At 45.0% G+C, this 22,487-nt stretch overlaps 1 protein-coding gene across 1 annotated transcript in view; it reads left to right on the top strand.

Moving 5' to 3' along the window:
- Positions 1-22,487, top strand: part of LOC308674547 (transmembrane protein 132D-like) — a gene marked incomplete at both ends in the record, with an annotated part of 253,795 nt that overhangs the window by 216,237 nt on the left and 15,071 nt on the right. The window contains one exon of the mRNA XM_081339121.1: positions 912-1,055. Coding sequence (XP_081195247.1) covers positions 912-1,055 — 144 coding nt within the window. The remainder of the gene's footprint in view (positions 1-911; positions 1,056-22,487) is intronic.

The following is a 22,487-nucleotide window of genomic DNA, read 5'->3' as shown; positions in this document are numbered from 1 at the left end:
ACAAAAATTAAAAAGGATTAAATAATAGCCCAGATAAAGACAATAACAATATAAAAAACCCCATTAAAACCCTAACATCCCCCATCAGGCCAGGCCAGCTTGTTCAAATAAATGGGTCTTCAGACCGCGTCGGAAGGAGCGAAGGTCCGGTGCCATCTGGAACTCGACCGGCAGCTGGTTCCATAAAGCCGGAGCGCCCACAGAGAAGGACCTCCCCCTGGGGGCCACCAGCCGACATTCTCTGACCAGAGGCACCCTGAGGAGGCCCTCTCTGTGGGAACGCACAGGGCGGAGGGAAGTTGACGCCGGCAGCAGGTGGTCCCCGAGGTACTCCAGACCCATGCCATGTAAGGTCTTAAAAACCATTACCAGAACCTTGAATCTCACTCAGAAGACAATTGGCAACCAATGCAGCTCGCGGAGCAAAGGTGTAACATGGGAGTACCGGGAAACTCCCAAGACAACTCTCACGGCTGCATTATGTACCAGTTGGAGCCTCTGAGTGGTCTTCAAGGGAAGCCCCATGTAGAGAGCATTGCAGTAGTCCAGACGAGAGGTCATGAGCGCATGAGTGACCGTACACAGGGCATCCCGGTCCAGATAGGGCCGCAACTGGCGCACCAGGCGAACCTGGGCAAAAGATGATATGGAGTCCTAGTTTGGGAAGTTTTATTTGTGTCTATGTGTTTTTTAAGAGTGATATCTGTTTTTATACCATATATTTCAAGCTGCCTTCCAACCCCAATCATGGAAATCCCCGCCGTCAATTTTTATGATAAGAGGGCACTTTGAAGACAACCCAAAGGAGACTCCCAAGTCCTCATGAAGATAGGGGGGGCTACAGGTTGCCCACTTCTTTCCGTATAGAAAGCTTGAAGATCAACCTTCAACTGATACATTTTGTCTTTCAGGAAGCAGAGATCTTAAACACCGCCATCCTTACTGGGAAGACGGTGGCTGTCCCTGTTAAGGTGGTCTCGGTGGAAGAAGATGGAAGAGTGACTGATCTTGTAGAGTCTGTGGAGTGCAGATCCTCAGATGAAGATGTGATCAAGGTAGGTGTTTGCACTAATGAGTTTTCAAAATCAATCCATATAAACTCCTGGCCCTCTTACCAATGCAGGTAACATTTAAGCCTAGTCCTTGCTATCTCGTTATAGTTTGTGGGGAAGGCAAATCCAGGTGGAAATGTTAATAACGTTGACCTCCCTCTTAAAAGTCATACTTGGTTGATTTTAATTTCTGACTGCCCAGAAAATAGAAAGGTGTCCTTATCTTTTCTCAGTATTGACTTGTTTGAGTGTTGTCCTTTGGTGACTCCTTGATCTTCTTCGCCATCATTCCTTCTTGTCACCCTATTTGTGTCCAATGATGCCCCGATAAGGGTTCAAGGAACACATCGGTAGAAACAGGAAGGCATTTCACTTGATAATCCCAAGGGAAGCTCTATCTCAAAATTGGATCTTGTGTTCCTCCTTCCCTGGGACTGTGAAGTGAGATGGCTCCATTGTGAGGCTTAACCTATGCCATGACTTTATAAAGAAGATCTCGTAAGTCTCGGGTGTTCTTTGAGCATCCATCTCCTCATGGAAATGCAAGCGTTGAGCCTCAAGTGGCTGAAGGACCCCATTGAATGTCTCTTACTGCTATTTGCTCCGGGTTGAAGTGCCTGCTCCCCACTTTGCTATGTGTCTCTGGAGTTTTCAACAGTATTGACTGAAGAACATCTTGAGAGCTTCTTATCCTTTCTGCTGGGTTGATTGATAAATAGCAAGAGAGCCTCTTCACTCATATCCAGAGAGTCTTGCTCTTTCTTCCTCCACATGCTCCCAGAAGCCTCTTCTTTGTGACTTGCCTGGGACAATTATTGTTCCTTTTCTCTAGTTTGAGAAGAAGCACCCAATTCTAAGTCTGTCAAGGGCCAAGAGCCTGGTGGTTTGGTTCTTTTCTGGAGGCACAGTCTGTGTCTGCAAAGCCAGTGTCATCTCAGTATTGTGTGGAGAAAAGCTTAGTGTCAACGCTGCAAACATTGGATGTTTTTGCTTTGACAACATAGGGAGATGCAACCGGCTTAATGTCATGGTTCCGACAGATGAAACTCTTCAAAGAATCTTTATTCGAGTAGCATAACTTCAGCACGTACATAGTCAAAGCCAAAATGTGAATTCCCCTCCCCTGAGCACATAGTATCAAAGCACAATTCCCTCCTCTAATTCACAGTTATAAATCACATTCTCCAATTAATTTGAAGTGCGGGCTCTCCCTCCAGTTCTCCAGCCTGCCAATTCTTATCATCTCTTATTTCAAAAAAAAAAAAAAACCTTGGTTCTCACACTAGTTACAGTTCTGTTATGTCTAACTGAACTTCCATGCACATTCCTCCTCCTTCCCCCCAGTTTCATCTAATTCTAACTCTAATTCTAAGAGTAAAACATAAGAAGGAAAATGGTTGCATCTCCATACATTGTCAAAGCAAAAACATCCATTGTTAGCAGTGTTGACACAGGAGCATCGCAAGCAAGCAGAGAGGGAAGAAATGGCGATTCTCATTTTCATTAGATGAATATTTCCAGCTTGGACCGTTCCAGGGAAGTGAGGGGTGGAGCACCTTCTAATGGCCTTTTTGGCAGTATTGCCAGTTGGCTACCGTCTCTTGACATCTCACCTAACTGGAGGTTTCTGAAACTGCTGGCTGCTGGAATTGTCTGGGGCTTTTGATGGAGCCAGGCTTACCAGCGACAGCCAATTCGTGACCCTGAGATCGGAGGATCAGCTTAGATCTCAGGAGCCAGCAAGGAAAGTGAGGTGGTCGGTTTCCTCACAGAGAAAAGGATCACGCAGTACCCCTCCTGGGAAATAGATAACTTCATGACCTTTCTGGCCTTCTGGAAGAATGAATGAAGAGTTGGCTTTGGGGAATGAACAAGAGAAGATCAGTTGAGTTGTTTTCCCAAAAGACATCTCCGTTCCCCTGAAGGTACTGTTGGCCTCATCTGTATATGTTCACAGATAGTCCTTGGCTTACGGCCACAGTGGTGACCAGCATTCACAGGGCTAATCAAAGTGGCCATTAAGTGAATCTCCTCTGCAAAGGAAGGAAGGAACCATGAAGTACTGCAAGAGGACAGCATATTTCAAAGAAGAGACAATCTGCTTCTCCAACCCCTCTGATTTCAGAACAGTTAGGACAGGGGTCTTCAGACTTGGCCCTCTTATGACTTGTGGACTTCAACTCCCAGAATTCCTCAGCCAGTGTGCCTGGCTGAGGAATTCTGGGAGTTGAAGTCCACAAGTCATAAAAGGGCCAAGTTTGAAGACCCCTGAGTTAGGACCTTAAGCCATGCCAGAATGGACAGAGAAGAAAAAAAAAACCTGGGGCAAGGAAGTCCCTGAGATAAGCCTAGAAGTGGTCTCCTTGAGGACATCCTTGAAGAGCGATATTTGCTCAAAAGTGAACATAGTGAGACCCAGCCCTAACTTCTGCTTCCTGATTTAGAATTGACCCTTGCAATTCTATTTCAGCGGAGCTTCTGAAGCTTTTTATTTACACTCTCTCCAACCAACTTCTATTTTCTGAATGTCCTCACAGTCTCAGTTCTTGACTGTGATTGTCAAAGGACTGTCTACCACCTGCTCTACGAAGGCTACATTATTTATAGAGCTCGGTGCTGTCATCTCTAAGCTGTCTTGTGGAGGCTGCTATATCTGGGCTGCCATTGTCCTGGTCACCACTAGAGGCCAGCAAAGAGTAAAGAAAGATCTGAATCTTTCCTCCCCCTGTAGCACTCATCTTCCTTCCCCCCGCCCCCAGCTGTCTCACTGATTCATAAGATTCGCATAACTCTGTTATTAATGTGCAGCAACATTCCATAATACGGCAGGAAAACAGCAGCCACCTTTGTCTACATTGAGAATTCTTCTCCCTTGCAGTTTGGACGGAGAAGGCACTAGAGCTGCCAATTTCCAAAACTTTGGTTTACATTGAGTAGGGGGACTTCAGATTGGGTGCAATTAATCAATGAAAATCTATGAAATTGCTATGGAGAATTGTAAACGGACAAGGGTGCAAGGTCTGAAATTTAGAAGTTTGGAGAATGGGGGTGGGTCACCTGCCTCACTATGCATCTCCCTACCGTCCCCACCATTTATGGAGCATAGTGCGTTTTTATTCAACAGAAGTCAGTACAGCTAAAGCATTCACATCTGCTTATGAAGAATTCTTGGGTGGGGAACAGCTGTGCCACCCTAATAGTAGCTGTGTCTCACCTGTCTGTAATATATTTATTTAATACATTTAGTATTTCATACATTTCATCTCATATACGTGATGTTGGGCGCCGACAAATTGCCTTCAGAAGCTGTGAATGCTCCAACACTGGAGGTTTTTAAGAAGAGACTGGACAACCCTTTGTCTGAAAATGGTATAGGGTCTCCTGCTTGAGCAGGGGGTTGGACTAGATGACCTCCAAGGTCCCTTCCAGCTCTGTTATTCTGTTAGTCTAACAAAGAGAAGGACTAGGGGGTGACAGGATAGCAGTCTTCCAATATTTGAGGGGCTCCACAAAGAAAAGGGAGTCAAGCTATTCTCCAAAGCACCTGAAATCAGGACAAGAAGCAACAGATGGAAACTAATCAAGCAGAGAAGCAATCTAGAACTAAGGAGAAATTTCCCGAAAGTTAGAACAATTAATCAGTGGAACAACCTGCCTCCAGAGGTTGTGAATGCTCCAACGCTAGAAGTTTTTAAGATATTGGACAACCCCATGGTATAGGGTTTCCTACTTGAGCAGGGAGCTGGACCAGAAGACCTCCAAGGCTCCTTCCAGCTCTATTCTGATTGATTGATTGATTGATTGATTGATTGATTGATTGATTGATTGATTGATTGAAATGGTATAGGGTCTCCTGCTTGAGCAGGGGGCTGGACTAGAAGACCTCCAAGGTCCCTTCCAGCACCATTCTGATTCTGAATGCAGCCAGTGAGCCTTGCTTTCTTCTCTGTTTTCCAACCCTAGGGCTGTCTTGAAGGAAGCCTTCTGTTGTTGTTTGGAAACCAAACATTCCCTGGAGTAAAGGGTTTCTCTGCCTTGTTGCTCACAGCCCTGATTTGTCTCCAGGTCTGCTAGCGCTGTCTAGCTGAGTTGAGTATTGGAAGAAACCACAGTGCACGAAGGAGAATCAACCCTCTCTCCTTCTCCCTGTTGCATTATTGTTCATGGACTTCCATGAGCATCCAGTAATAAGGACTTCGTGTGTTTCAGTTCATAAATATGAAGTGGCAGTCCCTGCCTCCTCTACCTAGATGTTATTACTGGATAAAATATGAATAATAGAGGAAATTGAAGACGGGAGGAGAGAATGTTATAATAGAAGGCAGCGTTGACATCAAGATATATCATGGAAGGGAGAAGGGATTTAATACCAGATATGAAATTCAGAAGCCGAAGGTGTTAGGAGGAGAAGGGGGGAGGGGGAAGAGGAGCAAGGGAATCTCATCTGTTGAAGAATCCCTTGGGCCAAGCAAAGTACAGACAGAGCTACTCAGACTAGATAAAGCCTGTTTAAAATTGTATGAAAACTAAACACCCCTTTTGGGGGGACAGGCTTCCTTATTTTGTGTACAATCGAGAGAGGGAGTGGGGAAAAAGAAGAATAAGAGACAGCTCCCCAATTTATTCTAGGCCAGTTGCACGTTGTCCCATGGATGTGTAACTTGGGGGCAGAGGAGAAAGTCTTGACGAGGGGAACCACATAACCAAATGCTGTTTTTGAAGAGGGGGAAGTAAGGCTTTTAAGAAAGAATGCCTTTGCAAGACTTCAGAGAGATGGTCTAATGACCTAGCACAGTGATGGCGAACCTTTCAGAGACCGAGTGCCCAAACTGCAACCCAAAACCCACTTATTTATTGTTGGGCGCTGGGTGGGTGTGGCCCATTGGGTGGGTGTGACCAATTGGTTGGGTGTGGCCCATTGGGTGGGCGTGGCTCATTGGGTGGGTGTGACCAATTGGTTGGGTGTGGTCCATTGGGTGGGCATGGCTCATTGAGTGGGTGTGACCAATTGGGTGGGTATGGTCCATTGGGTGGGCGTGGCTCATTGGGTGGCTGTGACCAATTGGGTGGCTGTGACCAATTGGTTGGGTGTGGCCAATTGGGTGGACGTGGCCCATTGGGTGGGTGTGGCTGCGGTGGTAACGGCAGACTGGGTGGGACTAAAAAGTTCAATCAATCAATTTCAACTTTCCAAGATCTTTTTTTTCCCCGCTAGAAGTTGAAATTGATTGATTGATTGAACCTTTTTTTGTGTGCACGGTGTTGCAGGCCTAAAGCGAAAAGGTTTTATAAAACCCAGCTGAAGGCCTAGGACTGGGGTGACGGTGCGCGTGCCCACAGAGAGGGCTCTGCATGCCACCTGTGGCACCCGTGCCATAGGTTGGCCACCACGGAGCTAGCAGAAGAGGCAGAGCTGACATCGTGGGTAAGACTAAGATTCTTTGGGTCTTGTTTGATGGGTAGGGATTGGCTGCCAGTATTCGTACCGCTGCCTGCCTTGATCTTACAGCATAATTATGGGCCGGTATGGAAGGAAGGTGCGGACTGAGAACTAAACTTTGGGATCCTACCTTCTTAACCTTTGACCTCGTTCATCCTTGCTGGAGTTGAAGCATGGATCTTCGATCCTAAAATCCAGCGGGATTTGTACTCTCGTTGAATGAGGTGGATTTGATTGGGAGATGATTCTCCCATTGCTAATGACTTGGCTGATTGACTATGTGCCATCCGGTCAGTTGACCATGTCAGTAGATTTTCTTCGGAAGGATGTGTTCCTAACTTGGTCCTTCAAGTCTTCCAATAGTTCATTCCTCATCACTGTAACTAAATCCAGTCACCTTCCTTGTTGCTGGTCATCCTCTTTGTTCCTTTCCTTACATCTTTCAAAATGTTAGAGACTTTCCAAGACAACTAGGTCTTCGCATCATCTAGTTACTTGTCCCAAAGGTGCTTTTTCAGGAGGCAACTGGACTTTCTTGTTTTTCTTTGAAGACGTTTCCCTTCTTATCCGAGAAGCTTCTTCCACTCGGACTGGATGGTGGGGAGTGGAAGGATTGATACTCCTTGCAAACATTTGCCTTCTTTTAGAGTCATTGGGGGCCATTTGGGAGACACAGGTGAACCTCCAAATGCTCTCAATGACTTTCTTAAAGAATGAAAATGCAAATGACCAGGTTTCTACAAGGAATATAAATCCTTCCATTTCCCATAGTCCAGTTAGAGCTGAAGAAGCTTCTTGGATGAGAAGCGAAACGTCTTAAAAAAAAACAAAAAACAAGACAGTCCAGTTGCCTCCTGAAAAAGCACCTTTGGGGTAACCATGACCTGGATTGACTGAGAATCTCCATAGACAACTAGTTACTTGTTGTTCAGTCACTGTCTCCAACCCTTCACGAACCCCTGGTACACGCCAGCCCCCCTCCCCCCCGGTTCTCCACTGTCTCTCAGACTTTGCCCAGATTCATGTAACCATCTCCTCCTCTGCCATCCCCTTCTCCCTTTGCCTTCCATCTTTCCTAACATCACACCTGGAATCCTGCAGCCAGTTTTGGTCACCATATCACAAAAAAGATGTTGAGAGCGTGGAAAAAATTCAGAGGAGAGCAACTAAGATGATCCAAGGCCTGGAGACCAAAACATACGAAGAACGGCCGCGGGACTTGGATTTGGCTAGTCTAAAGAAAAGAAGAAATAGGGGAGACATGATAGCAGTGTTTCAGTATTTGAGGGGCTGCCACAAGGAGGAGGGGGGTCAGCTTGTTCTCCAAAGCACCAGAGGCAAGGATGAGAAACAATGGTTGGAAACTGACCAAAGAGAGAAGCAACCTGGAACTAAGGAGAAACTTCCTGACGGTGAGGACAATTAACCAGTGGAACAGCTGGCCACCAGAAATCGTGGGCGCTCCATCACTGGAGGTTTTTAAGAGGAGAGTGGACATTTACCTGTCTGAGACGGTGTAGGTTCTCCTGCTTGAGTAGGCGGCTCCAAGGTCTATTCAATTCTAGACTTCAGGGTCTTTTTCCAAGGAATCCTCTCTTCTCATTGGGTGGCCAAAATATTTGAGCTCCATCTTCAGGATCTGTCCTTCCAAAGAACATTCAGGGTTGAGTTCCTTTTCCAACACCGCAGTTCGAAAGCATCCATTTTTCGGCGCCGAGTCTTCCTCCTGGTCCAGCTCTCACAGCCATAATCTAGTTACTTTAGCCAACGTTTTATGCCTAAGGAGAGCTTTCACACTTCCCACTCAATGCTCTGTCCTCCTCCTGACATAAAGTAAATATGGAAACATTTTCCCATGCCAGAATATTTTTGTCCTCTGAAAAAAAGTACGCAGAGCCCCAGTTCTGCCTTGTTCCTGAACTGGCTTTTTTAGGCAGCCTGGTGAGCAGATCTAATATCGCTCTTTCTAATCAATAGCCACAATAGTCCAGAATATTTATCTCTTTTTAGATCTTCCCTGACCTCCTGAGCAGTAGCCAAAGTTTGTTCTAAAGCTACAGTTTTTGGCATTTAATACGGCAGCTACTTTCAGGATTGTTCGACTTAGAGGTGTGTCTTGCTGTATTTAGATCTTACGTCTATTTTTAACAGGCGCGCTTAAGTATCAGTCAATCAGAAAAGAGCTGGAAGGGACCTCAGAGGTCTTCTAGTCCAACCCCCCCCCGCTCAAGCAGGAGACCCTATACCAGGGGTGTCAAACTCAATTTCATTGAGGGCCGCATCAGCATTGCGGTTGCCCTCAGGGGGCCGGGTGGGTGTGGCCAGGGTGGGCGTGGCCTACTGGGTGGGCGTGGCTAGAGTGCGTATGGCCTACTGGGTGGGCGTGGCCAGCTCTACATCGTTCGCATCAAGGGTGCCTATGGGGGCCTGGGCAGGAGTGGGACAGATCTGAGGGTCTCTGGCAGGAGGAGGGTCTCTGGGCCAGGGCCAAGGCAGTGGGGGCCGTTCCCTCACTGTTTCCAGGATGGCTTCGGGGGCCACATGAAACCACTTCACGGGCCAGATCCGGCCCCCGGGCCTTGTGTTTGACATGTCTGCCCTATATCATTTCAGAGAAGTGACTGTCCAATCTGTTCTTAAAAACCTCCAGCGATGAAGCACCTACAAAGTTCTGGTGGCAAGCTGTTCCACTGGTTAATTGTCCTCACTGTTAGGAAGTTTCTCCTTAATTCCAGGTTGCTTCTCTCCTTGATTAGTTTTCATCCGTTGCTTCTTGTCCTGCCTTCAGGTGCTTTGGAGAATAGCTTGACTCCCTCTTCTTTGTGGCAGCCCCTCAGATACTGGAATACTGCTATCATGTCTCCCCTATTTCTTCTTTTCTCTAGACTAGCCAAACCCGAGTCCTGCAGCCGTTCTTCATATGTTTTAGTCTCCAGGCCTTTAATCATCTTAATTGCTTTTCTTTGCACTTTTTCTAAACTCTCAACATCTTTTTTATGATATGGTGACCAAAATTGTCTGCGGGGATTCCAGGTGTGGCCTTACTAGGGTTTTATAGAGCGGTACTAATACTTTGTGTGATCTTGATTCTAAGATTCTGTTTATACAACCCAGGATTGTATTAGCTTTTTTGTCTGCTGCTGCACACGGCTGTCTCATAGTCAAGTGATCGTCCACTAGATCTCCAAGGTCCCTCTGACAGTCGCTGCTTTTGAACCAGGTTTTGCCTAACTTGCACTTGTACCTTTGGTTTTTCCTGCCCAGGTGTAAAACCTTGCTTTTCTCCACATTAAGTTTCATGTTGTTGGATAGGGCCCATTGTTCAAGTCTGTTAAGATCTTTTTGGATGCTGAACTTATCTTCTGGGATGTTGGCTATTCCTGCCAGCTTAGTATCATGTGCAAATATGATGAGTTCTCCTTCTAAGTCTGAGTATACTATGTCCACAGTTTTTCACTGGTCTACTAATTTAGTCACTTTGTCAAAGAATGGAACAAGATTGGCTTGGCGTGATCTAATTTAATTTAATTTATTTATTTATTTTATTTTAATTCCATTTATATCCCGCCCTTCTCCGAAGACTCAGGGCGGCTTACAAGCTTAGCAGTAGCCTTCATTCTATTTATATGCCTGCTTATTAGGGCTTTCATACACCCCCCAAGCGGCATTATTACAAAGTCAGCTTATTGCCCCCAACAATCTGGGTCCTCATTTTACCTACCTGGGAAGGATGGAAGGCTGAGTCAACTTTGAGCCTGGTGGGACTCGAACCTGCACTAATTGCAGGCAGCTGGTGTTACTTAAGGAGGCATTAGCCCACTGCTCCACCAAGGCTCTGTTTTTAACAAACCAGTGCTGGCTTTTAGTTGTAACTTTATTTCTTTCTAGATGTTTACAGATCTGTTTTTTATTTAATTATTATTATTATCTTTTCCAGTATCTTCCCAGGTATTGATCTTAGGCTATTTCCTGCTTTACCACTTAGAAAAGCAAGTTTGCAGTGGCCATTTACAAATCACTTTTTTTTTTTAAATACCCCACCAAAGAGGTTTTTGATCCTGCTTCAGATGATGTAAGGCTTTGTCTGGCACATCATCCCAAGGCTGTAGGGGGAAAAAAAATATTGCCACCTTGAGTTGTTTGTGAAATGTGCCTCGCGCTCTGCCTACGCATCTGTCAAAGAGAAAGAAAACAAGACGAGGCACAAAATTACACCGGCTTTGTTCTTTGTTCTTCTAATTAGACTTTTTTTTTTTTGGCCAGGAGAGTGAGTGATTGGCTGTGGAGTTTGGGGTTCATGCCAGGTCTCTTTAGAAAGACAACAGTTGCCGTGTCTACTTTAGCTACTTGGTCCCAATGGAACATTGAAAGACGTTTTTCTTCTGGTGTGGAATACCAACCCAATGAGATTAGGTTGGACCCTACTGGCCTTATGCGAGATCCTAAAAACTTCGGTTTTAGCAATAGCACTAGTGCAAGGGTAGGCAACCTCGGCTCTTTTATGACTCATGGACTTCAACTCCCAGAATTCCTGAGTCAGCTGACTCAGGAATTCTGGGAGTTGAAGTCCATGAGTCATAAACGAGCCGAGGTTGCCTACCCCGGCACTAGTGCTTAGACTTATAGACTGCTTCACAGTGCTTTCCAGCCCTCTCTAAGTGGTTTAGAGAGTCAGCATGTTGTCCCCAACAATTTGAGTCAACAGGATCGAACTGCTGGCAGTCGGCAGAGTTTGCCTGCAATACTGCATTCTAACCACTGGGGAAGGAAGGAAGGAAGGAAGGAAGGAAGGAAGGAAGGAAGGAAGGAAGGAAGATATACTGCTTCACAGTGCTTTACAGCCTTCTCTAAGTGGTTCACAGAGTCAGCATCCTGCCCCCAACAATCTGGGCCCTCATTTTACCGACCTTGGAAGGATGGAAGGCTGAGTTGAGCTTGAGCCTGTGAGAATTGAGCTGCCGGCAGTCAACACAATTAGCCTGCAATGCTGCATTCTAATCACTGCGCCACCACGATTTTCTGAGAGATCCCATCTACCCGTTTTGTTGATGGTTATTTTGTGATGCTCAGCTGCTACGCGTCTTATTTTATAGGATGCATTGTATTTAATCTTTTAAAAATCTATTCTATTGCAAGCCACCCAGAATCATGTATGTTTTAAATCTGGACGAGAAGGGGAGACATGACAGCAGTGTTCCAATATTTGAGGGGCTGTCACAGAGAGGAGGGGGAATCAACCTATTTTCCAAAGCCACTAAAGGCCAGACAAGGAATAACGGATGGAAACTAATCGAGGAGAGATTCAACCTGGAAATAAGGAGAAATTTTCAGACTGGGAGAACAATCAGCTGATGGAACAGAACTTGCCTTCAGAGGTTGTGGGAGCTTCATCACTGGAAGCTTTCAAGAAGAGACTTATCTGGAATGGTGTAGGGTCTCCTGCTTGGGTGGGGGGTTGGACTAGATGACCCACAAGGTCCCTTCCAACTCTGTTATTCTATTCTATCCCACCCACCATTTTACACCTAATTTGACTGATGGATCCCTGCAGAGGTATCCTTTTGAACTGATTTCCATCTTTTGGGGAAGATCAGTATTAGCAAAAGGGCAGAATGTATGATCCTAACGTCGGTATACTGTACTACAATTCACAGCACCCCAAAACCTTGATTCTGCTAGAAAGGGTAGTTTATTTATGTATTAAATTTGTATGCTGCCCATCTTGCTAAAGGTGACTCTAGGTGACTGACATTGATTAAGATACCCTATGAAACATTAAAACAGTAAATAAAGATCTTAAAATTAAAATGCAGTTAAAATAAAATTAATCAGGATGGAGAGGGAGGGAGACAAGTACAGAAGGAAAAGGTAGGATGTAACCTCCCACAGCAGCTAAAGAGATTCAACTTTTGCATGCTTGGTATATAATGGGTGTAGAGGAACTGTGAACCAGGCATTGCATATGCTGCCACAAAGCCTCCAGTTCCTTTGTAGGGTTGGTGTAGCCAACATTGTGAGTCCAAGGAGCAGGACGAGAAACAATGGTTGTAAACTAACCAAAGAGAGAAGCAACCTGGAATTAAGGAGAAACTTCCTAACAGTGAGGACAATTAACCAGGGGCACAGCTTGCCTCCAGAAATTGTGGGTGCTTCATCACTGGAGGTTTTAAAGAAGAGACTGGACATTCACCTGTCTGAGATGGTATAGGTTCTCCTGCTTAAGTGGGGGGCTGGACTAGAAGACCTCTGAGGCCCCTTCCAACTCTGTTATTCTGTTAAGTTTCTAATCAAGGAGAGAAGCAGCCTGGAATTAAGGAGAAACTTCCCAACAGTGAGGACAATTAACCAGTGGAACAGCTTGCCTCCAGAAATCGTGGGTGCTCCATCACTGGAGGTTTTAAAGAAGAGACTGGACATTCACCTGTCTGAGATGGTATAGGTTCTCCTGCTTAAGTGGGGGGCTGGACTAGAAGACCTCTGAGGCCCCTTCCAGCTCTTTTCTGATTGACTGATACTTAAATGTGCCTGTTAAAAATAGAAGTGAGATTAAATACAGCAAGATACACATCTAAGGAGAATATCCTGAAAGTAGCTCCAAGGCCCCTTCCAGTTGTATTCAATTCTATTCCTTAAAATTCCTAAACACCCTCCCAACATGGGTACTGGTGGCTCACCTTTGGGACCACAAGGCCTGTGCATCTATGAAGCCAAACAGCTTTGTGTGTGTGTGTGTGTTCTCCTGGAATTTAAGTCTAATTATCATAACCAGCAACACTGAGAAGAAAAAAAAACTATTTATGATGCGTTGGCCTCTTTTGTAGAACTAGGTAAAGGTTCCCCCGCACATGCGTGCTAGTCGTTTCCAACTCTAGGGGCCGGTGCTCATCTCCGTTTCAAAGCCGAAGAGCCAGCGCTTGTCCGAGGATGTCTCCGTGGTCCTGTGGCCGGCATGACTAGACGCCAAAGGCGCATGGAACGCTGTTACCTTCCCACCGTAGCGGTCCCTATTTTTCTACTTGCATTTTTTACGTGCTTTCGAACTGCTAGGTTGGCAGAAGCTGGGACGAGTAACAGGCACTCACTCTGTTATGCGGCACTCGGGATTCGACCCGCCAAACTGCCGACCTTCTGATCGACAGGCTCAGCGTCCTAACCCACTGAGCCACCGCGTCCCGTTTTGTAGAACTAGTTGAAGGCTATAGCTGAGATCAGAACATTGGTAACCGAAAGTGGCTTTGATCATCTGCTCTCCGATGGTTCAGAGATGTGTTTTGCTCACACTGATGGTCATTATCTGGAATCTGCCGACTGTTTTCCATGTCGCTCAAAGGCCTGTTTCTCCCCATCAACCACATTGGCTGATTTTGCAACAGCCTGTCTCCCACCTGCTTCAAAGTCACCAAGGTGCCCCGTTGCTTAGGCTGGAAATAGACTCAATCAACATAATTGCCCATAATAAGTTAGCAACCCTCAAACTCGAGCTGTATGGATGGGAGGTGGCCTTGATAGTCCCACAAACTGCCAGTGAAGCCCCAGAAATGTCTGCCTTCCAGACATGTTGGCCACGGACACTAGGAAAATGTACCGTTAATAAAAATGCAAGCCAAACTAGAACTATTTCTAGTGGAAGTATTTCTGGGATCTATCCACAGGAAGCCAGGGAGAGAACGAGAGTAGATTCTCCTAAAAGGAATTAAAAAAAAACCCCAAACACTAATGGTCACTCATTAAGTCCCATCTTCACTTGGAGATAATAACGCAATCCTTGATCAGGAGCATCCATTCCAGAGGTATTTGAGGATTAATGGCTCAGACTGAACGCTTGCCCAGAATTTTGTCCATTTACATCTGCTGCTTCGTATATCATTCGAGTGGACCATCGGGCAGAGTGGATGGAAACTACAATGCTGAGAAAGGAAAAATATTTAAAAGGAAGCATACTGACATACAACCAGTTGGAGGCTAAAACCTATAAAGAACGGTTGCAGGAACTGGGCATGGCTAGTCTAGTGACGCAGTGGCTCAGTGGGTTAGGACGCTGAGCTTGTCGATCAGAAGGTTGGCAGTTTGGCGGGTTGAATCCCGAGTGCCGCATAGCAGAGTGAGCGCCTGTTACTCGTCCCAGCTTCTGCCAACCTAGCAGTTCGAAAGCACGTAAAAATGCAAGTAGAAAAATAGGGACCACTCCGGTGGGAAGGTAACAGCGTTCCGTGCGTCTTTGGCGTCTAGTCATGCCAGCCACATGACCATGGAGACGTCCTCGGACAAGCGCTGGCTCTTCGGCTTTGAAACGGAGATGAGTTGGAAACGACTAGCATGCATGTGCGGGGGAACCTTTACCTTTTTTAGTCTAGTGAAGAGAAGGACCAGGGGAGACCTGATAGCAGTCTTCCAATATATGAGGGGCTGCCACAAAGAGGAGGGGGTCAACCTATTTTCCAAATCCCCTGAAGGCCAGACAAGGAATAACAGATGGAAACTGACCAAGGAGAGAGCCAACCTAGAAATAAGGAGAAAATTTCTGACAGAGAGAACAATGGAACAGCTGTATCACTGGAGGCTTTCAAGAAGAGACTGGACTGCCATCTGTCAGAAATGGTGTAGGGTCTCCTGCTTGGGTGGGGGGTTGGACTAGATGACCTCCAAGGTCCCTTCCAACTCTTTTATTCTAATTCTGATGTTCACCAAAATGTCTACCCATAGCGATGAATCTCTGGGCTGGCTTGTTCAGCCGCCTAAGTCACCACAGCAAATTTATGAATTTGCACTTTCTTTTGGAACGGGTGTGGGGGGGGATTCAGGATCAATGAAAGGAAATCTTGTTCACCTAGTATGAAGTTGGTGGAAGAGTGGGTTAATGCCTCCTTAAGTAACACCAGCTGCCTGCAATGAGTGCAGGTTCGAGTCCCACCAGGCTCAAGGTTGACTCAGCCTTCCATCCTTCCGAGGTCGGTAAAATGAGGACCCAGATTGTTGGGGGCAATTAAGCTGACTTTGTAATAATGCCGCTTGGGGTGTGTGTGAAAGCCCTAATAAGCAGGCATATACATAGAATGAAGGCTACTGCTAAGTTTGTAAAGCCGCCCTGAGTCTTCGGAGAAGGGCGGGATATAAATGGAATTAAAAAATAAAAATAAAAAAATAAATAAGTTGAAGGTATGGAATGCCCTCTAATTGGCTCGGATGATGGCCATGAATTTATTCAGTTTTAAGAGCAGATGGGCAGAGACACAGAAAGCTGGCTGTGGGTGGCTAGGAGACTTGATGGCTATGTTTTCTCAACCTTCTCAATCACAAAAAAGGAGCACCAGATGCCAGCTGCTGAAAAGCACCAGTAGGACAATATCCTGCTGTCAAATCACATCAAGTAACTTTTATTAAAGCCATATGGTCAGAAAATACCCAAATAAAATCTTTTTTAAAAATGAAAATATTTGGAGGAACAGCTTCCCTCCAGAAGCTGTGGGTGCTCCAACACTGGAGGTTTTTAAGAAAAAATCGGACAACCACTTGTCTGAAATGGTATGGGGTCTCCTGCTTGAGCAGGGGGTTGGACTAGATGACCTCCAAGGTCCCTTCCAACCCTATTACTCTAGGTTCTAGAATTATCTGGGCACAATAACATAAATTATGATATTTGGGTGCTCCATCACTGGAGGCTTTTAAGAAGAGACTGGACAACCATTTGTCTGAAATGGTATAGGGCTTCCTGCCTGAGCAGGGGGTTGGTCTAGAAGACCTCCAAGGTCCCTTCCAACTCTGTTATTTTGTTATTCTGCTAAAATATAGAGATAGAGAGATATAAATGATATAGTTATAGATATAATAGTAGCAGCAGCAAATGGAGAGGGTATTTTGCCCTCTCAGAGTCTTCCCAGAAAGAGGCTTGGATGAAGAGATTAAAGTCAGGTCCCAAGAATCAAGATTGACATGTGGAATTATTATAAATGAGTGAAGACCAAGTTGGAAAATTGAGGTTATGGAATGGGATGAAGTTCTGGAGAAGGGATAAAATAGAATAGAATAGAATAGAATAGAATAGAATAGAATAGAATAGAATAGAATAGAATAGAATAGAATAGAATAGAATAGAATAGAATAGAATAGAATAGAATAGAATAGAATAGAATAGAATAGAATAGAGAAAATATGGAATAGAATAGGAATAGAATAGGAATAGAATAGAATAGAATAGAATTAGAATAGAATAGAATAGAATAGAATAGAATAGAATAGAATAGAATAGAATAGAATAGAATAGAATAGAATAGAATAGAATAGAATAGAATAGAATAGAATAGAATAGGAAGGGACCTTGGAGGTCTTCTAGTCCAGCCCACTGCTGAAGCAGGAGGACATATACCATCTCAGACAAGTGACTGTCTAGTAGTCTCTTTTTTTAAATGTACAGTGATGCAGTGCCCACGATTTCTGAAGGCAAGTGGTTGATTGTCCTCACTGTCAGGAAGTTTCTCCTTAATTCCAGGTTCCTTCTCTCCTTGATTAGTTTCCATCCGTTGCTTCTTGTCCTGCCTTCGGGCGCTTTGGAGAATAAATTGACCCCCTCCTCTTTGTGGCAGCCTCTCAAATACTGGAAGACTGCTATCATGTCTCTCCTATTTCTTCTTTTCTTTACACTACCCAAACCCAAGTCCTGCAGCCGTTCTTTATAGGTTTTGGTCTCCAGGCCTTGGATCGTCTTAGTTGATCTTCTCTGAACTTTTTCCAAGGTCTCAACATCTTTTTTGTGATATGGTGACCAGACCGATAACTGGAACAATTGGCTATATTTGGTGGCAGTTCATACTTTTGACCTTTTAATGATGCCCCCCTTTTAGAACTTCAGAAAGGTGGGGATGGAGCTTCAAGAGTGTTGGCCTTTGGGCCAAAACTTGAAGAAGATTGAATTGGCTTGGATTCCCTTCCCTTTCTCTCTCTCCAAGGTCCAGTCCAGCCAGAACCAAAGCTTTACTAGCCTACCTGAGCAAAAATATGGTCTCAAAGGCCATAATTGCCAAGTGCCCCATTAAATCAGCCTCTCTCTCTCTCTCTCTCTCTCTCTCTCTCTCTCTCTCTCTCTCTCTCTCTCTCTCTCTCTCTCTCTCTCTCTCTCTCTCTCTCTCTCTCTCTCTCTCTCTCTCTCTCTCTCTCTCTCTCTCTCTCAAGCCTGCCAAAGAGAGAGACAGAAAGAATTGCTGTCGGAGTGTACATTATGGATGCAGAAAGAGTTTGTGCCGGGAAAGGATGACCTCAAGAGCCAAGCAGGGTGATTAAAGTCCCGGCACACTAAAACCCTTCTGAGATCCAGGTTTATCTGATGGAAACAGCATCTTTGTCCTCGGCAGCTTTCTCTTAGGAGACCCGGAATCAAGAGCTTTCCCCAAACTAATCTCTGTGCATGACGGTTTTCTGAATGCGTCAAGTCTTTTAGGCATGCAACTGCGACTCTTCCTATGGGCTGCTATCTGATGCAGGGCAGACCTGGCTTTGTCCCAAAAATGATGCTGATGCTTAAGTAGGAACCCGGCAAGCAATCCACGGACCAAGGGTGATGGATGAAGAAGAATTTGCAAGGGTGGCGGCAATGTATCGTCCTGACATAAAACCACTTGATCTCAGTTGGAGGTTAAAATATATGAAGAACGGCTACAGGAACTGGGCATGGCTAGTAAAAAGGGACGCGGTGGCTCAGTGGGTTAGGATGCTGAGCATGTCGATCGGAAGATCGGCAGTTTGGCGGGTCGAATCCCGAGTGCCGCGTAACAGAGTGAGCGCCTGTTACTCGTCCCAGCTTCTGCCAACCTAGCAGTTTGAAAGCACGTAAAAATGCAAGTAGAAAAATAGGGACCACTATGGTGGGAAGGTAACAGCGTTCCGTGCGCCTTTGGCGTCTAGTCATGCCGGCCACATGACCACGGAGACGTCCTCGGACAAGTGCTGGCTCTTCGGCTTTGAAACGGAGATGAGCACCGGTCCCTAGAGTTGGAAACGACTAGCACGCATGTGCGGGGGAACCTTTACCTTTACCTTTAGTCTAGTAAAGAGAAGGACCAGGGGAGACAGGATAGTGGTCTTCCAACAGAGAGGAGGGGGTCAACCTATTTTCCAAAGTTCCTGAATGCCAGACAAGGAACAACGGATGGAAACTGATCAAGGAGAGATTCAGCCTAGAAATAAGGAGAAATTTCCTGACAGTGAGAACCAATGGAACAGAAGCTGCCTTCAGATGTTTTGGGAGCTTCATCCCTGGAGGCTTTCAAGAAGAGATTGGATGTCCATCTGTCAGAAAAGGTGTAGGGACTCCTGTTTGGGCAGGATGACCTATAAGGTCCCTTCCAACTCTTTTATTCTAATTCTAATTCAGTTCTTCCGGGGGATTAACATCTCCACCATTTAAAGAGAAAGCAAGCTATGTAGAAGGCACAAAGCAAGTTTGGGGTCTCACCACACTTCCAGCCGGCATGTCCCAAATCTGCTTTTTCGAGAGACAACTGGATTTTTAAAGGAAGTCCAGTTGTCTCTTGAAAAAGCACCTTTGGGACAACCATGACCTGAATGGCTGAGAATCTCCAAAGGCTTTCAACCAGCATCTTGACACTGTTACTGTCCACTGTCCAAGGTCCAGCACAGGACCAGTTTAGGAAAGGCTAGACAAGTCTCTCACCTGGCTGAGTAGGTGACAACTTTCAGAGAGCAGAACAAGGTCCCCAAGCAGATGTTGTGGGTTGCCAGATGTACACCCAACATATTTTCTCTCATGTTAGCCTACCTTCTGTCTAGACAATGACAGATGCTTCTCTGCAGTATTTCCCCAAACTGTGCTCTTCCCTGCCTAGAATGCTGCATCCCTCTCCTTTATCCACATCTGCCCTGCCATCCATAATTCATAGTGATGCTTTGTCGCTCTGATTTTTACAGACTGGGTGAGTGGCAGTTTCTCACCTCTTCTGCCCTGACGCTTCCCAATTAAATTGACTTCTACCGGCCAACGTGTGTGCACAGGCATGCAAGAAGGTGGCAGACGTGGGGAGAGGTTTCCCCCTCCCCACCCCCTGATGCTCTGGACCTGAATTTTTACGGAGCGTGTCGGTGCAAAGTTGAGCATTTTCAGAAATGAGATTTAGCTAATGAACTTGCGCTAGACCGGGACTAAACCAGATTTTCAGGATTTGGATGTAGAAATGTATGGAAGGATTACCGGGCCCCATCTCCATTTTGCTAGCCGTCTTATGCGTGGATGGGAAGGGAAAGAATCCCATTTCAAGGAGCTGATGATCACCTGTCTCCATGGCTTGGTCTGTCATTATCTTGGGAAAAAGTGGGATCTGCCTTTCTGATGAAAGAAGAATAGACACATTGCAAGTCTTTAATTGAACGTTCTCAACCTTGGTAGCTTTACGTTGGGTGGACTTGTTCTGAACCAGCCAACTACCGGCCTTGTAATAAGGCAAACCCCTGTTCAAGCAGTAGAGACTGGAGAGCGTCTGAGGCTGCAAAGCGTCTGCCAAGTTTAATTCACAAGCAAAACAACAGAACAAGAAACACAGGAACTTGAATCCTCAAGCGGAAGGGTTGCTTTCAGCAACCAGCCCCTCCCCAAACACTCCTTTTATTTAGAGTTCAGGGCGTGGTCTCCCTGTGCCTCCTCCCGAGGAGTCCCACAGCCTTTCTTTGTTTGTTCCTGCTCGACTGCCTCCTGCGTCGGGCGTCCTTGAACAGGGCCAGCTGTGGGTCATCATCCTCCGCACTATCGGGCTCACGCAGCTGAGAAGAGGGCCCCGGCTGAGGGCTCTGCGAAGCCTCCAAGCCATCATCAGCCGGTTCGTCTTCCACACCCTCCTCCTCCCCCTCATCTGAGTCATCCGATACATCTGAGCCGGCTGCCGGACCCACCGGCTGGCCCTGAGTCACAACAGGACTTCAACTTAACAGAATTCCCCAGGAGTACGATGTTTTTAAAGATGTCTGTTTAATGCGTTGATTAGGATCAGAATTGTATTCTGTTGTTGTCGATCATGAGGGTGACCATCGCCATCACAATGCATGCTTTTACCACGCTGTGGTGCAATGTTGACTAAAGGCGGTTGTTTTAATGTATTGATTTGGATCAGAATTGTATTCCGTTGCCATTGATCGTCCTCACCCTCATCTTAGCTCCTGTATTTACCAAGGTGCGATGCTGTTCAGAAGGAGCCAGGAAGTAAGTACAAAATCAGTCGAACAAAGTCCGTTCTCAACGGAACCACCAACACGGCAAACAAATATTGACACTGGATTAAACCGCACTCAACAATTGCGCCTGCTGAAAAAACAACATCCTGTAATACAACCCAGCCCGTGCAAGTCCCTAATTAAAATAAACCAAGTATTAAGCCGAGAACTCTCACGATCTGTGAAAGGGGGAAAAAAAGCGGGGGGGGGGGGAGAGGTAGCCAAAGCTTATGCTAAGCCATTTGTATTACTGCATTGCTTGTGTTAAGCCAACGAAAGCCATACAATTAAGCCTCGGTAATAAATTAAAAATAGCTTTTGCATTTTGCCCTCCAAAAAGGAGGCGGAGCGGGGGGGGGGGGGAAGGAAACCTGTTCTTGAAAATTCCCCAGGGTTTGTTGGTTACATTTATGGGAATTAATGAGCTGGCTTAGTGGTTCCAGTCAGTGCACGATTCGTCGTTAGCTGTACGATAATCTTTGGAGACTTGTCCACAGTTGTAAGGAAAACCTAGCGCAGAAATTTTTTCCTCCAAAATGAGAAGTAAGCAACAGTGTGCAGCGAGGGCAAGGAGAATCCTCTGGAATGTATAAAAGCTAATATTGTACCACCAAAAAAAAAAAAAAGGTCTGGGGATTTTATTGAACCAGACTTCTGCAGTTAATAACAAACCAAGGATCTATGCATAAATTTCCTTTTCAGCCTGCTAGGCTGGAAGGAAGAGGGGGACACACACACACACATCCCCGTATAAATTATGCTGTTGCAGATTGTGATGTTTCAATAAGATTTAAATCTGATATGCATTTAAACAGGAAAAGTAAAAAGAAAGAAAAGGCCTTAAATTCATGTATGGGCAAAACCATGCATATTCCAAAGTCAGAAATATTAACTGTACTGAGCATAATGGAACACACAGAAAAATCTAGTTGGTAATGGATGGCGATTAAAAAACTACAACAACAACGAAGCAGCTCAGAGCTTTAATAGATCATTCCTTCAAATCATCGCCACTGCAAAATGGGAGTTAATAAATTATTGGACATACATATGTGCTCCTGGGTTTAACGGAGGGTGTGTCATCTTTGCAGGGCAGATGGACAAAAAAGCCTTGCGGAAATAATAGATATGGAATATCTGAACTTATTATTTGTATAGGTTTTTATTAATTTTTTTAAAATCACAATCTTTAGAGCTTAGTAAACAACACGTTGTCTGGGTTCACATATTTAACATTAAGTTCTTCAATATAAATCTATTCAGTACTACACAATCCAGTATTTTTTCCTTGATCTTCCTTTCTTCCTCATATTTTTCCCCCTTTCCCCTCATTAAACAATTACAGTTCTTAGTACTATTGATGTATACAAAATTAGATATAGACATCTTCACCATATTTTACTAATATTATAGAAATAACAATAATATCAATTGATAAGTCAATATCCTGTGTTTGCGCTCTTATTAAAGTTTGATTTCCCATCAGCATTTGAAGTATCTTTTTTGTCAGTTGTGATTTTCTCAGCATTAATTACATTTATACGGCTAAAAAATGATATTCATACCAATCCTCTTCTTTTCAAATTTCCCGTATCAAAAAAAAGAGGGGAAAAAAATGCTATTTTTAATTCTAAATCGTACCTTTCATTATAAAAATCTAGTTATATCTAAGGCTCATCCGTTCTTTTAATCATATTCAAACAAGTATATTAAAGAGATAGTGCTCCCTCTGATAGATCAAATCCTCTGTTTTTTTAAGTCTAACTCTCGTTTACTTTCTTTCC

This window comes from Vipera berus (assembly GCF_964194415.1).
Source record: "Vipera berus genome assembly, chromosome: 14".
In the NCBI taxonomy this organism is placed as follows: domain Eukaryota; kingdom Metazoa; phylum Chordata; class Lepidosauria; order Squamata; family Viperidae; genus Vipera; species Vipera berus.
The sequence above is the reverse complement of the archived record's forward strand: the minus strand, read 5'-3'. Positions and strand labels throughout refer to the sequence as shown.